Source organism: Salminus brasiliensis, chromosome 7, assembly GCF_030463535.1.
Source record: "Salminus brasiliensis chromosome 7, fSalBra1.hap2, whole genome shotgun sequence".
Classification (NCBI taxonomy): domain Eukaryota; kingdom Metazoa; phylum Chordata; class Actinopteri; order Characiformes; family Bryconidae; genus Salminus; species Salminus brasiliensis.
In genome coordinates this window covers 391831-405218 of record NC_132884.1, presented here as the reverse complement: position 1 = coordinate 405218, position 13388 = coordinate 391831, and the positions used below count along the sequence as shown (strand labels likewise).

Below are 13388 nucleotides of genomic sequence, written 5' to 3'. Positions count from 1 at the left end.
TATTCACAGTCTTAATCACTGAACATTTTTATGATGGTTCTATGGGCTGGGGTGGAACTGTGGACACACAGGAGGAGGTCTTCATCTATGTTCTAGCTCTGGATTCTCTGGAATCCCAAAGGAACCACGCATATGTGTAGGATTGCTTTTGGGAAACCTACACAATAAAGCAGATAGAACCATGCTGCCCATGAGCACCCCCCCCCCCCAAATCCAGGTTAGTCATTTTTAGTTTGACCTATATCTAGAACCCTCCCATCACATGATGCTACCAGTGCTGGGAGGATATAGGGTAGCATGGTCTTCCTTCACAAACTGCCACCAACGCAACACCACTGGAGCTCAGCACGCTTTGAGGAGAACACTACCTGCTAATTTTGTCATTTGTGTACACTGTTTACCTGTAGTTGGTGCTGGAACAACATGTCTGATCTGCCATGGTTCCATCTTCCAACTTACAGGACTTGGACAGTGTATTAGATAGATGGTCATAATGTTTTGGCTCATGTTTGTCTTTGTATTTTAATAAAGTTCCTTTTGATTCCAGAGAAGCTGGAGCTGGAGTGTAGATGAAGATCTGCTCCTCAGTGTTCATGGCTCAGTCCAGTTGGTTCCTCACAGCTGTGAATGGAGCCAAATGGTTTGTGTGTGTGTGTGTGTGTGTGTGTGTGTGTGTGTGAGAACGAGAGAGACAGGCCGCGGTAACTGATCCTGGGTGCTTCCTCCGTCCGGCACGCCTGCTGCAGTCGGGTGTATATCTGAAGCTGACAGTGAAGTGTGTGTGTGTTGGGTTTGGCCGGTGGGGTCGGTATGGGGGTGAGGGAGGATGGTGCCAGACGTGCTGTCTGCAGGTCTGATTTACGGACCTCTGGTCTAAGAAACATCTTACCTTCTGACAGCACTTCATTACTCTGACCTAAACCCGAGCCCTCCTCTACACAGGGGAGCCGTCTGGCTACAGCTCTTCATTCCAGCCCAGCAGGAGAACACCAGCTCCTCTCTCTAGGTTCCGTCCACTGATGTGTTCCTCCGCTTTACAGAATAGTGGAACCTTTTTGTGCTACAGAGAACCATTTTAAAAAAAATTCTATATAGAACCAAAAACTGCCTTACAGCCACAACCCTGATCAAGAAGGATGTGGATGAGCTGCATCTACACTAATCCATTTTCCACCAATCCAAAGAACCCTGTAACCAGGAGAAGAACCTTTTAAACATCTGATTGGCCGTTGGAGTTGTCCTGGTTCTATATAGATAAAGAACCGCTGAACAAACCCCACTTATTTTTAGAACAGTGCTGTTCTTCTGTTCGTCCGTCTGCCTTTTTGTTGGGGGGTTTATTCTTCTGTTCCTTTGTTCATTGCTTCATTCATTTGTTCATTTATTGGTTCCTTCCTTCATTAGTTATTTTTAAAAACCAAATCTGCATTAAAGATCTCCAACTTCACAGATTTTGAGAACCCTAAAGCTTCAGTGTTTGATTTTTCCTGTGTGTGAGGATGAGCGTGGTGTCTGAGGGGGAGCCTGCCTTTATTCCCTTTCAGCTCCGCTCTGGTTTCCCTCTCTCTCTCTCTCTCTCTCTCTCTCTCTCTCTCTCTGTCTCTCTGTCTCGTCTGGTGCTGATGTAGTCTGGAATGTGTGGAATGCTGTGGCTGGTTAATCCTGCGGAGGGGTGTGGGCGGCTGGACGGGGGGGACGGGGGGTGTAGAGAGAAGAATTACCCCAGCTATAACGGCCGATCCTGGACCAGCTTTCTCCACACTGCAGCCACTGCTTTCCACGACCGACTGATCCCTAACCGAGGAGCAGCAGCAGCCGTCTGTCTGTCTGTCTGTCTGTCTGCTCTTTGCTCAGCTCCGTTCTGACGTTCGCTCCTTTATTGAAGTCATACTTTGATGATTATTGGAATAAGGGTAATGGGTTACATCGTGTCTGCTCCACAGCATGGAGTCTTGTGCTGCTAACAATAGTTGGGTGTTTGCTTCTCGTAATGTCAGGGTGCAGGTCTCTACCCGCCCACCATTGAAAGCCCTTTTTGTTCCAGACCAGCTTTCTATCACCTCTGTTGAAGCTGTGGGTCTCCTGTGTGCTGTGTAGAAGGTAAAGCGACTTGAGCTAAATTCCTCAGTAGTGTCACTTTTATATTTCACTAATGTTTTGAGGATCAGCTCATATACAGATATGCAGAACCCCATTAGCCAGTGTACAAATCCACCCAGCAGCTGGATGTCGTCACTGTTTTTTGCTGTTTCTGAAATTAGTTCATTGCTTGCAGATAAACAGCCACCTTTAGCTAATGTCATCCAGTGTCCTCTGTATCTCTGTTCCCATGCTCCCTCAGGAATCTATCTGTAATCTGTGGAGCCCTGATAAAGGCCAAGACCTTGCCACTGCTTAAGAGGTGCTGAAAGGAAGTCAAGAGCCCTCCTCATACTAAACGATATCAGTCCCCTTCCTGCAGGTGGGCTGAGAGCAGAAGCCATTCTTCAGAATCCACAGCTGCCCAGACCGCAGACAGAGCAGTCTGATTGGTGTGTTTCTGCTCCAGTAACTGAGAGCTAGCGTTACACAGACCTGTTATACTGGATCCATACCAGCTCTGATATGTTGGTAAATAATAAATAATAATGTCGGCGGCTGATCCGGTCCCATTCCGCCAAGTTGGTGGATTCAGTCATGCCATGGGAGGCGTTATCAGATGACCTTTCTTACAGCGTGAGTCCGGCATCGGAAACATTTCTCTCTGAGCTCAGAAACATGAGCGGCCTCATGATTCCCATCCTCTGGGAACGGAATGGCTGAAGTTCAATCAGATGCATTCACTGTCGACCATCGACAGGCAGACAGGCAGACAGACAGGACAAGTAAACAGCTTCTCAGTGAGCGAGCGAGTGAGTGTGAGGCCAGACAGCATCATCAGTGTTTTAGTAAGTTTTAGAATTTACAGGATCCGGCTCTGTGTTTTTGTGTGTTATAATTGATGTCCTTACTGCTGTAGGCTGAATGGGCGGGGCTACACTGCTGTAGGCTGAATGGGCGGGGCTGTACATTGTGCACTGTATTACACTGATGAACTGACTGAGATGGCAGGTTTTGTTTCTGATGGTCCAGCCTAGCCAGGCTGGTGCTCGGAGGTGCGGTCTGTACTGATCTGATCTGGGAGCACTCCAAATGTCCAGCTGCACCTCTAGCTGCCCCTGGCCATGACTCAGCTGCTGAAGCGGGAACACACTCAGCACTATCTCCTCTGCAGCTTTCCTCTCAGCCCAAGGGCAGGACTGGACAGGTGCCCTGCTGCCCCCCGGAGGAACCACTGGGAAAGGCTCTCATTCTAACGCCCCGTGCTTGGTTTAGTCATTTTAGGAGAACGTGATTTTCCGTGTCAGTCAGCCAGACTCTGCCCTGAGCCACTCTGCATCCTCTGAGAGGAAATAAAGCTGAAGCTGCTTGTTCAGATCTGCCCTGCGCTGGCTCAGCACGGACACACCCAGCAGAGGTTGGACAGGGTAAAATGTCAGTCAGTGAGCAGAGGTGATGGACGTGGACTGCTAAATCAGGGGTGGACTGCTTGTGTTTCATGACCGGTCATCAGATCGGCCACTATATTGGCATGTTTTTAGTTTTATCACTCACACACAACTTTCACCACTAATGATGCTGACTATGCCATCTGTAATTTTAAGCCTGGGGCCCAGCCCAAAGCCTCAGGGCTTCAGTCTGTGGGAATATAGAAAATATACAGACCAAATATTTATTTTATATTTTAAACAACCCAAATTCCAGATTTCCTTCCATGTCATTTATTAAGCTTTATAAAATTTGTTCGGCTTAGTTTTTTATAATTTTTCATTGCGTCATATATTCAGACTGATATACAGCCAGAAGAGGCGGAGATATGTAAATGAGCAACGTTCACATCCGTGTTTATTTTACTGCAAGCTTCTGTATTTCAGTAAAGCGAGGGGGGGTTTCCATGATGGTCGCCCTTGGGACTGGGTTGCAGTATGGGACAGTATAGGTTATACCCATGACGCAAGACTCTATAGGTCCAAGCCAGCCCTTCGGTTCTGAGACCCAGGACCTGGAACGGTGTGTGAGGGTTGGGCTAGATTAGACTGCGGAAAAGTGGGCGACAAATGTGCCACTCCTCTTTAGGCCTGAATTGCGCCCGTACTTCAGTCCATGTTCCAGAGAGCAGGGAGTCAGACAGTAGGGCTGCAGAGTCGGTCAGTTCAGCAGGGCAGCGTGCACGTGTGCAGTAATCACCCCGCAGGCTGTGTGACGCTGCATAAGGGCCGTTACATCAGACACATCATGCAACAAATTCCTTGATCATAAACAGGAATTTCATCAAGGTACACTGACCCTCTTTAGCAGGCGCTGTCGGAGCTCCGCCCTCTTTGTAATTGTAATCTGTTTGTTTTGGTTATTCTGAGTTAAAGCCGTCCTGCTGAGCTGCTTCAGCTGTGTTTTATTTTGGACCGGGTCCGATCTGCATCTGGAGAAGCCGTTCCACGTTAGTAAGACTAGTATGTGGTGTTGTCTGAAGTTTGTGGTTGTGCATGGCCACAGTTTTTGGGAGGGGCTCGAATTGGGGTGCTTTCCAGTGTTTTCTGGCTTGGACACATGGTTAGAGTCGATGGCGCAGCGTAGACGAGCTGCGGGCAGTCGGCCCAGCTGCCTGAGGTCCGTCCGCACCGCCTCATCGACTCTGGACATGTTGACTCCCCATCACTGTAAAATTGCTGCACTGTAACGGTCATTTCTTTACTTCTGCAACTTTAGACCTTCAGGAACAGTGATTCCTTATTGGTGTGTGTGTGTGTGTGTGTGTGTGTGTTGAGCTGCACAGGTTCAATGTGGGGCTGCAAAAGCTGTATGTATTTACATTTTAGGAGCAGAGTATCAGATTTTAGACATCAGACTAAACAGCTTCAGGTCTCACGTGTAAAATCGCCCCCAGACACTTGTGTCCAGAAGAAACTACAGCTCAGACGCTACCACCAACACCACCTCCAGTTTCTCCTGGTGTCCATCACCACATCACACTTACACACTCCATGCACTTTCCTCTGGTAGTTTTCAGACTCCAGCTTTAGAGGTTCATCTTTATTAAATGAGACTACTGCACGGTTATGGGAGTACGAGCAGTCTGGTCTCAGGCCTGTACTCCACCCGTGGGTATGGTCATGTGGTTAATGTATATTTATTAGTATAGGGTAATGTATGAATAAACATGCTCATAAATAAAAGTGGTGAGTGGTCTCCGCTCTCTCCCTCGAGGCCGTTCAGGTCTTCTGTGTGTTCTCAGATTCCACATTCCGTTCACCTTCCCTCTTCCAGCTCTGTGATTTGTGTTTGCTTTCATTGCGACGTCGACAGATCATCTGGATCCTCCTGCTTTTGCTTTGGCTGTGCAGGTCAGCTTTAATCACCATGTTCAACAAATCAGACGTCCTGCCTAAAGCAGAGCATCTGGATCCAACGAATCTCTCCCTTATACTGTGAACCACCACAGGCCGTCTAAAATGACTGTCAGAATGAGCGTGTGTATCATATGAGCATTATAGAGCGCCCCCTACGCTTCCTGTAGTGTATTAGTCTGTCAGAATGAGCGTGTGGATCATATGAACATTATAGAGCGCCCCCTACGCTTCCTGTAGTGTATTACAGTCTGTCAGAGTGAGCGTGTGGATCATATGAACATTATAGAGCATTATAGAGCGCCCCCTACGCTTCCTGTAGTGTATTACAGTCTGTCAGAATGAGCGTGTGGATCATATGATCATTATAGAGCATTATAGAGCGCCCCCTACGCTTCCTGTAGTGTATTACAGTCTGTCAGAATGAGCGTGTGGATCATATGATCATTATAGAGCATTATAGAGCGCCCCCTACGCTTCCTGTAGTGTATTACAGTCTGTCAGAATGAGCGTGTGGATCATATGATCATTATAGAGCATTATAGAGCGCCCCCTACGCTTCCTGTAGTGTATTACAGTCTGTCAGAATGAGCATGTGGATCATATGATCATTATAGAGCATTATAGAGCGCCCCCTACGCTTCCTGTGGTGTATTACAGTCTGTCAGAATGAGCGTGTGGATCATATGATCATTATAGAGCATTATAGAGCGCCCCCTACGCTTCCTGTAGTGTATTACAGTCTGTCAGAATGAGCGTGTGGATCATATGATCATTATAGAGCGCCCCCTACGCTTCCTGTAGTGTATTACAGTCTGTCAGAATGAGTGTGTGGATCATATGATCATTATAGAGCATTATAGAGCGCCCCCTACGCTTCCTGTAGTGTATTACAGTCTGTCAGAATGAGTGTGTGGATCATATGATCATTATAGAGCATTATAGAGCGCCCCCTACGCTTCCTGTAGTGTTCTCACTCACTTGAATGTGTTTATAGGGGTCTATAGAAATGGTCATGATTACACTAAACCAAGCATCATTTTTCTCAGTAATGATGAATCCTGGTCATGTAATGATGGAAATGGGTGCTTTTTCATTCACTGTGTGTGGGGTGTTTGAACACTTCCCTTTGGAAACAGAGACTATTATGGTCTGTATGATGTGAGGTGTTTAACAGAGTTTTTCCATGGAAACTCGTCACATGACGATGGGACCTTATCTCAGGCTAGCAGCGGTTCGGCACGGATCAAAAATAGCTTTGAAAATTCGGTGTCCCTGATTTGCTCCTTCATCTCTTCTGCTTTAGAGCTGGGACCCACCGGGGCTGAGCTTTCCTTTGGGCAGAAATTCTGAATAACATTCAGATCACTCTGGTTTGCATAGCAATGTGCTCACGTGTGTGTGATAAGGAGGATAAATGTTTTGAGGTGTTTGAAGGTTTTTGTATGAAGTTGTCTTATTTAAATAAGCAAAGAAGCATTCAGACGCCTCAAGAATGAAAAATCAATGGATCCTAGTATTTTCATATATCTTTAATATTTATTTTAGAGCTGCTGTAAGTAGTTTCAAAATATTCGTTCATATATTAATTAATCTCTCTCTCTCTCGCTCGCTCTCTCTCTCTCTCAGATCGTGAGGACCAATCCATCCTGTGCACGTAAGTAACTTTCTCTACTCAGATGAGTGTTTCTGTAGTCTTCAGAGTAGAGCTTGGCGGTATGATGATTTTATTGTATCGTAATAATAATAATAATAATAAGCTTTTCTAATCATATGGAGAAGACAGTTAGTGCTTAATAAACACTGTTAGCAATGAACCCTGCAGCTGATCAGTGTGATTAGACTGGGTTCATTAGATGAAGAGCAACAGATGTTGAGTATAAATCACTGTGTTCAGTACTGGAGAGAATCTGAACAGTAGTTTATAAGAATCTGTTGCTGCTGATGTTTTTAGTCTGTGATTTATTTGATAAATTGTGATAAATATCAAGTCTTTAAATATCGTGATCTAGTATTTTTACCATATCGTCCAGCCCGACTTCAGACATGTGTTGGATGAGATTGGAGTGCTGGTCTAAAGGAGTCATATCTGCTCTGGCTGGTCTCTGTCAGGTCCTCTACATGCCTGGCATTCAGGACTCTGAGAGAATGACCCCCAGATGAAGTAACCTGTTATAAATATAATGTAAATGACTGACAGTCAGACAGCAGCGTTAACGATTACATCAGAGGATCGGCGGTGGGCTGATTTACTTAAGGTGACACATTTCGTGCGCGAGCTTCATCCTACGTGCCACTGCTAGAGATGAACCAGAGGGTGTCGCACTTTGTCCCCCCTCTCTGTCCCCCCCACCGCTTCACTATTTACAAATATGAAATTAAACTGGACGTCCAAACAGGCTGAACAGTGCGGAGTACCAGTGCTGAGCTGTGGTCCGTTCTGCTGGTGGTTAGCTGGTAGGTGGAGGGCTGGGACTTTGAGAAGGAGAAGAATGCTAATGTTTACCCACCTTACCCAGTCAAGTTCAAGGACCTCTTGACCCCAGGGGTGCTCAGAGCGGCAGTCTCCTCTCCCTGCTCTCCAACACTCTGTATTTTAAGGCTGTTCAACAGCAGCAAAACTGGAGGGTTGGACCGGGCCCTGTGTTACACACTTCAAACTTATGAGAGAGAGAGAGAGAGAGAGAGAGGAGTGTGTGAGTGTGTGAGATTCAGGCCACTGTGTTGTGGTCTGGACGTAAAGCGAGCACTCTGAAAATCTGCAGCCAAAGCTGTGGCAGTAAACACCGCCGGCCAGATCTGCTCCTCATTACAGGCCTCGGCCTCCAGCTCTGCTCAGCTCTGCTCAGTATGAGGACTGTAGTGTTTCCTAACATCTACACCAGTAAAGACGAGCTCACAGTCAGTCAGGCCAACACAAACACCCAACAAACTGAGGGCTGATCTCATCTGATCTCATCAGACTGTTTGTGTTTGTTTCAAAGAGCCACAATCCAACGTTTTACTTGTAATATACTCCCCTCACCCGAGCTCCATCTGTGATGGTGGTGTGCTTTTTTTATTTTTTGGGGGATTAATTAACAATATATATTTTTTATCAGTAAAGGAATCTTACAACTGTAACATCTTTGATTAAGTTTGACACAGACTCTGTTTGATGATGACTGTGGGGCCGGGTTGTGTTTGTCCTCCTGCAGAGGTGAATCCGGAGCTGGAAAAACTGAGAACACTAAAAAAGTGATCCAGTACCTGGCACACGTCGCTTCCTCTCACAAAGGGAGGAAGGATCACAACATTCCAGTGAGTATCTCCTCTCCTCTCCTCTCCTCTCGTCTCTGTTCGTCTCTGCTCCTCTCCTCTCCTCTCCTCTAGTCTCTTTTCCTCTGATCTCTTCTGGTCTCGTCTCCTCTCTTGTCTCCTCTAGTCTCTCCTCTAGTCTCTTCTCTTTTCGTCTCCTCCCTTCTCTTGTCTCCTCTCTCGCCTCTTCTCTCGTCTCTCCTCTCATCTCCTCTTTTTTCGTCTCCTCTCTCGTCTCCTCTCTTGTCTCCTCTCTCGTCTCTCCTCTCGTCTCCTCTCTCGTCTCCTCTCTTTCCGTCTCCTCCCCTCTCTCGTCTCTCCTCTCGTCTCTCCTCTCATCTCCTCTTTTTTCGTCTCCTCTCTTCTGCGCTAATCTAGTCTCTTCTCCTCTCCTCTGTCTCCTCTCCTGATGAATGTGGGGGGGATGTTATGGATACTGTGTGTTAAAGTTCGATCATCATGTGGGGAAACTGCTGATCTGGGCTGAGCGATATGAGCTGGAATTTACATCACAAAATTTTCCATTATCTGATCAATAACTGTTGGTAAATGGATGTGGTTTAAAGGACGGAGGGATTTACTTTAGTTTGTTTGATCTTGTTGTCCAACCTCATATTCTTGCCTTCATGTTTTACACTAAAATAAGCTTCTTTCAGTGCCTGATATTGACTGATTTTCCAAAATCTCGTGATCAGGTTTCCAGCCGTGTCGCTCAGCCCTGCTGTTGGTTGTTATTGGAGGTTCCTGTGCTGCTGTTGAAGCTGTCGGTGCCTCACTAACCCGGAGCTGCAGCTTCTGCTGTGTTTAATAAAGCAGCCCGTGGCTTATTCACAAAGCATCTTCAGCTCAGCTCAGAAGCCCGTCTGCTTACGCTGGTCACTGCAGAACTGACCTAGAACACCCAGAGCTGCTTTGTGAATCTGACCCTATGTTCTAATACAGCAACCCCTGCTCCCAGTCCAGGAGACCAGCGCTCTGTACGGGTTATTTAAATACGGCCACATCCAAACTCTCTTCTTGTTGTTTGTTTACTTTAAAGCGATAGTTTGGTGAAAGATTTAGTTCCCCCGGTTCCCCCAGGCCAAACCAAGCATGTAATGGAAGTTAAACCCCACCAGTTAGCATGGTGCTAAGTGCATGCATGAATCTTCACACTTCCACCATATGGACAAAAGTATTTGGACATCTGCTCATTCATGGTTTCTTCTAAAATCAAGACTATAACGAGTTTATTATTATATTTATATGATGATGATCATATCTCAGAGGCTTTAAGGAGGTGGGGTATTCCAGACTGATCTGACAGTCACAGCAGAAATACAGGTATATTAATACACTGCATCACTCAGAATCTGCAGAGGTTTCGTTCCTCTTCATCAGTTCTCTCCTTATATAAGCTGTTAGAACTTCATTGTTGGGATAAATGTCAGTTCTAGATGCAAAGATTGAGAGTTCAAAAGGGGGGCTCTTGGTGGAATAGCATTTATATATTTGCTGCTAGAAATAAAACTGTAGGCGATCATCAGCCCACACCATTGGTGAGATCAGCTGGACTTAGCTAGTTTAGTCCACGTTCTAGATAACAGTGAGTCATACAGTGTCTGAACCTCCACATGCTCTGAGGAGAGGGTGATCTGATTGAGATGTTCAGTAAGTGCTGTGCTAATTGGTGTACATAGATGTCTATGATGTGTTCGCTGCATTAGCCTCTTAACTAAAGAAGCGAATCTTCGGATATCTGAAGTGTACGCTAGGCGTGGGGGTATGTCAAACTATCGCTTTACTTGTGTATATGTTTGGGGGGGGTGTTCCTGGACTGGGATTGAGCTCTGTCTAACAGTCTTCATTTGTTTATCACACACAAACAGCCCGAATCTCCTAAAGCAGTGAAGCTCCAGGCAAGTTCCTCTACGCTTTTCCTCTGCCGCTCGCATGCAGCACTAACCCGCCGCCGAGAACCAAGCGTAGCCCCGGTTTGGGTCAAACACTTCTGCTACTGTTTATTCAGGGTGTAAATCTCTGACCTGAAAACTTTTTGGTAACGATTCTCCTGGAAACCTCTGATTTCATTTTTGATTCTTTTGTTCGATTCAGAGTCAAATGTAAGAAAACTCTGGAGGAACTGTTCAACATGGGGGATGCGCAATATTGGCATCATATTAGTCATCTAAATATCTGAAAGAATTCCCCAATCTGTGCATCCAATAATAATAATCATAATTATCAATCATAATAATAATAATAATAACAATTATTAAAAATAATAGAGTTAATCAATGATTAATCATGTTAATAATTATAACAATAATGTTTATTATTGTTATATTTAATTTTAATTGCTGCATGTTTACACCCTCACCGTTTGGCCCTGTGCTTGGTCAGCTGTGTTGCATGTCTCTGCTTTATTAAGGGGGATTTTAGTCCCGCAGTAAATAAACATAGATTTCTGGCTTAATCCTCCGCCTGCTGAGATGCTTTAGAGATTAACCCAGTTATCAGTCTGGATGATCAGGACACAGCGACGTGTCCGAGGGGTTTGTTCCCGAGTGCATGATGATCAGATGTTGTAATTATCCCTCAGAAATGGCGTGTTCAGGTAAATGTACAGTATTTTAGTGGTAGCAGTGCTTCATGCAGTGCTTAGTGTAGTGCATGTGCTGTCCGCCGCCTGTCTGCAAACCGTTTGATTTTCTTTCCTCGCATTTTGTCACATTAGTGGAGGAAACGGGGAGACTCTCCTCTCTTCTCTTCCACACTCTGAAAGGTTTCAGGAGACAGTCCTGATTGTGTAGGAAATGTTTTTCAGTAGAAATCTGAAATGCTTTAAAATGATGTTGAATACGTGTATTAACCCCCACTTGTGTCCAGTATAACTGACTGATTTGCCCGTTGGTTTCAGAGTGGACTCCTGGTCTATGTAAGTAGCGTAGCCTCGTTTGTGGCTCTTTCGCTCTGTACTCACAGCGGGGGCGTTCTGGGCACTCGTCTCTACCCCTCACTTTATTATTTTTTTATTTTTCCTTGGGCTGTCCCATTTCACTGGTTGCCTGCTGGGTTTTATACTGGGGCTGTTTCCACTTCCCAGAATATTAATATGTAGTTTCTGGCCATAAAAGTCGTACTGGTGTGAGTTCTTCAAATTAAAATTTATTTTGGTTAAGCTTTTATTATCCAGTCCTGTTTTTAAATGTGCTGTTATTAAATTTAATAATAAAAATAAATCTCATTTTCTGTCTTAAAAACAATAGTAGTGGAACAGTTTTCGTGACTTAGTTTCAGAGATGCTGGAATGGTGAATAAGTGAGCTCTTCATGTTTGCATGATAAAATATAAAAGGTTTGATCAAACATATTCTCCCTTTAACATCGTTAAAATGAACGTGTGAAGGATGTGATATCCTAGAAGAACCACCTTTGGATCCCTGTAGAACCATGCTTTGAGGAAAGAGAGCTTTGTGAATGGGTTCAGTCATCTCCTTTACAGGAATGGCTCTATAGAACCACCAGTTCAGAGCTTTTCAGGAACGCTTTCTCTCTGGGAAAGATTGCTGTCTGGGTCATACAGTTCTGTTCTCCTGGCCTTGTTGTCTTTTGGCTCGGTTGTTCTAAACCTGTCACCCTGGTCCAGCTGAACTGTGCCCCCCCCCCCAATGTAAGGATATTGGGGAGCTCAGTTTAATTTATTTCCATAAGCGTTTTTGTAGCAGCTGTGTCCGTTATGGTGTCCGGCTCTTTAGCAGCAGAACGTCTGAAACTCTGACCCACAGCTCCCCCGGGACGGCGCCGCTGGCCGGTGTGAGTGCTGATGTAATGCCATTGGCTTCCTGCAGTCAGAAGCTGGAACGGGAAACAGAACCTTGTGCTGATCCCTGACCTGCTGCTCTGCCTGACCGTCTCCCGGGACGCCTTACATGTGTCTGTCATGACTGAACAGAGGCGCACCTGTCCAAACATCCACTCAGGGGCTGGGGGGGGCGGGGGTTCTTTGCTCTAGACCCCCACTGTGAATGTCTGAAATCCCCACAGAGAGCCAACAACCTTCAACATTTAAGAGATCCAGACTTCGTTTTTTATTTATTTATTTATTTATATCGATCCCTTGATCTGATTCAAATACTGTGTAGTAGCGGCTAATTTCAAACTTTGTGTTTTAGAGTTAATGCAGCCGCTTCATTAAAACAATAAATTAAATCAGTAAATAACTGATTTATATATTGGGGTTTTTTTTAATGAGCTTTTTATTTGTGTTTAATTTTAATTTATTTTATGAGTGTTTAATATCTTATACTATAGTCTGACTGACCTCCCTGGCCATTAGACAGCGGCAAAAACAAAGGATCGGACATTGGTCCACAGTGAAATAGCCGATACCCCATCCATTAAAATCTGCCTGGATCACCTGTACTTTCTGGTGGACAGTAATGGTTTAAATGGTGCCTGTGGGTGAGTTTGGATACTCCAGCAGTGGAAAAAGGAGGGCTGTAAAGTGGTTTCGGGCTGTAATCGGGTTTGTAGGGCAGTTTATTTTTACTCGGTCTGGATCATCTGATCTTCTGTAGTCTTGTGGGAGGGTCGGATGGACTAAGTGAGAGGTTCACTGAAGATGCAGAACGAGGTTTGACCATTAAAGCATCCTGTGCATTTAGGTTTCAGTATCTTCAGTAGCCAG

At 45.3% G+C, this 13388-nt stretch overlaps 1 protein-coding gene across 2 annotated transcripts in view; it reads left to right on the top strand.

Moving 5' to 3' along the window:
• myh10 (myosin, heavy chain 10, non-muscle) overlaps positions 1–13388 on the top strand; it is a 52734-nt gene that overhangs the window by 15391 nt on the left and 23955 nt on the right. Inside the window, exons 4-7 of one of the 2 annotated variants that reach the window (XM_072683277.1) lie at positions 7053–7080; positions 8621–8723; positions 10589–10618; positions 11620–11637. In XM_072683277.1, the coding sequence (XP_072539378.1) occupies positions 7053–7080; positions 8621–8723; positions 10589–10618; positions 11620–11637 (179 nt within the window). The remainder of the gene's footprint in view (positions 1–7052; positions 7081–8620; positions 8724–10588; positions 10619–11619; positions 11638–13388) is intronic. The other variant, XM_072683278.1, reaches the window with a different exon arrangement.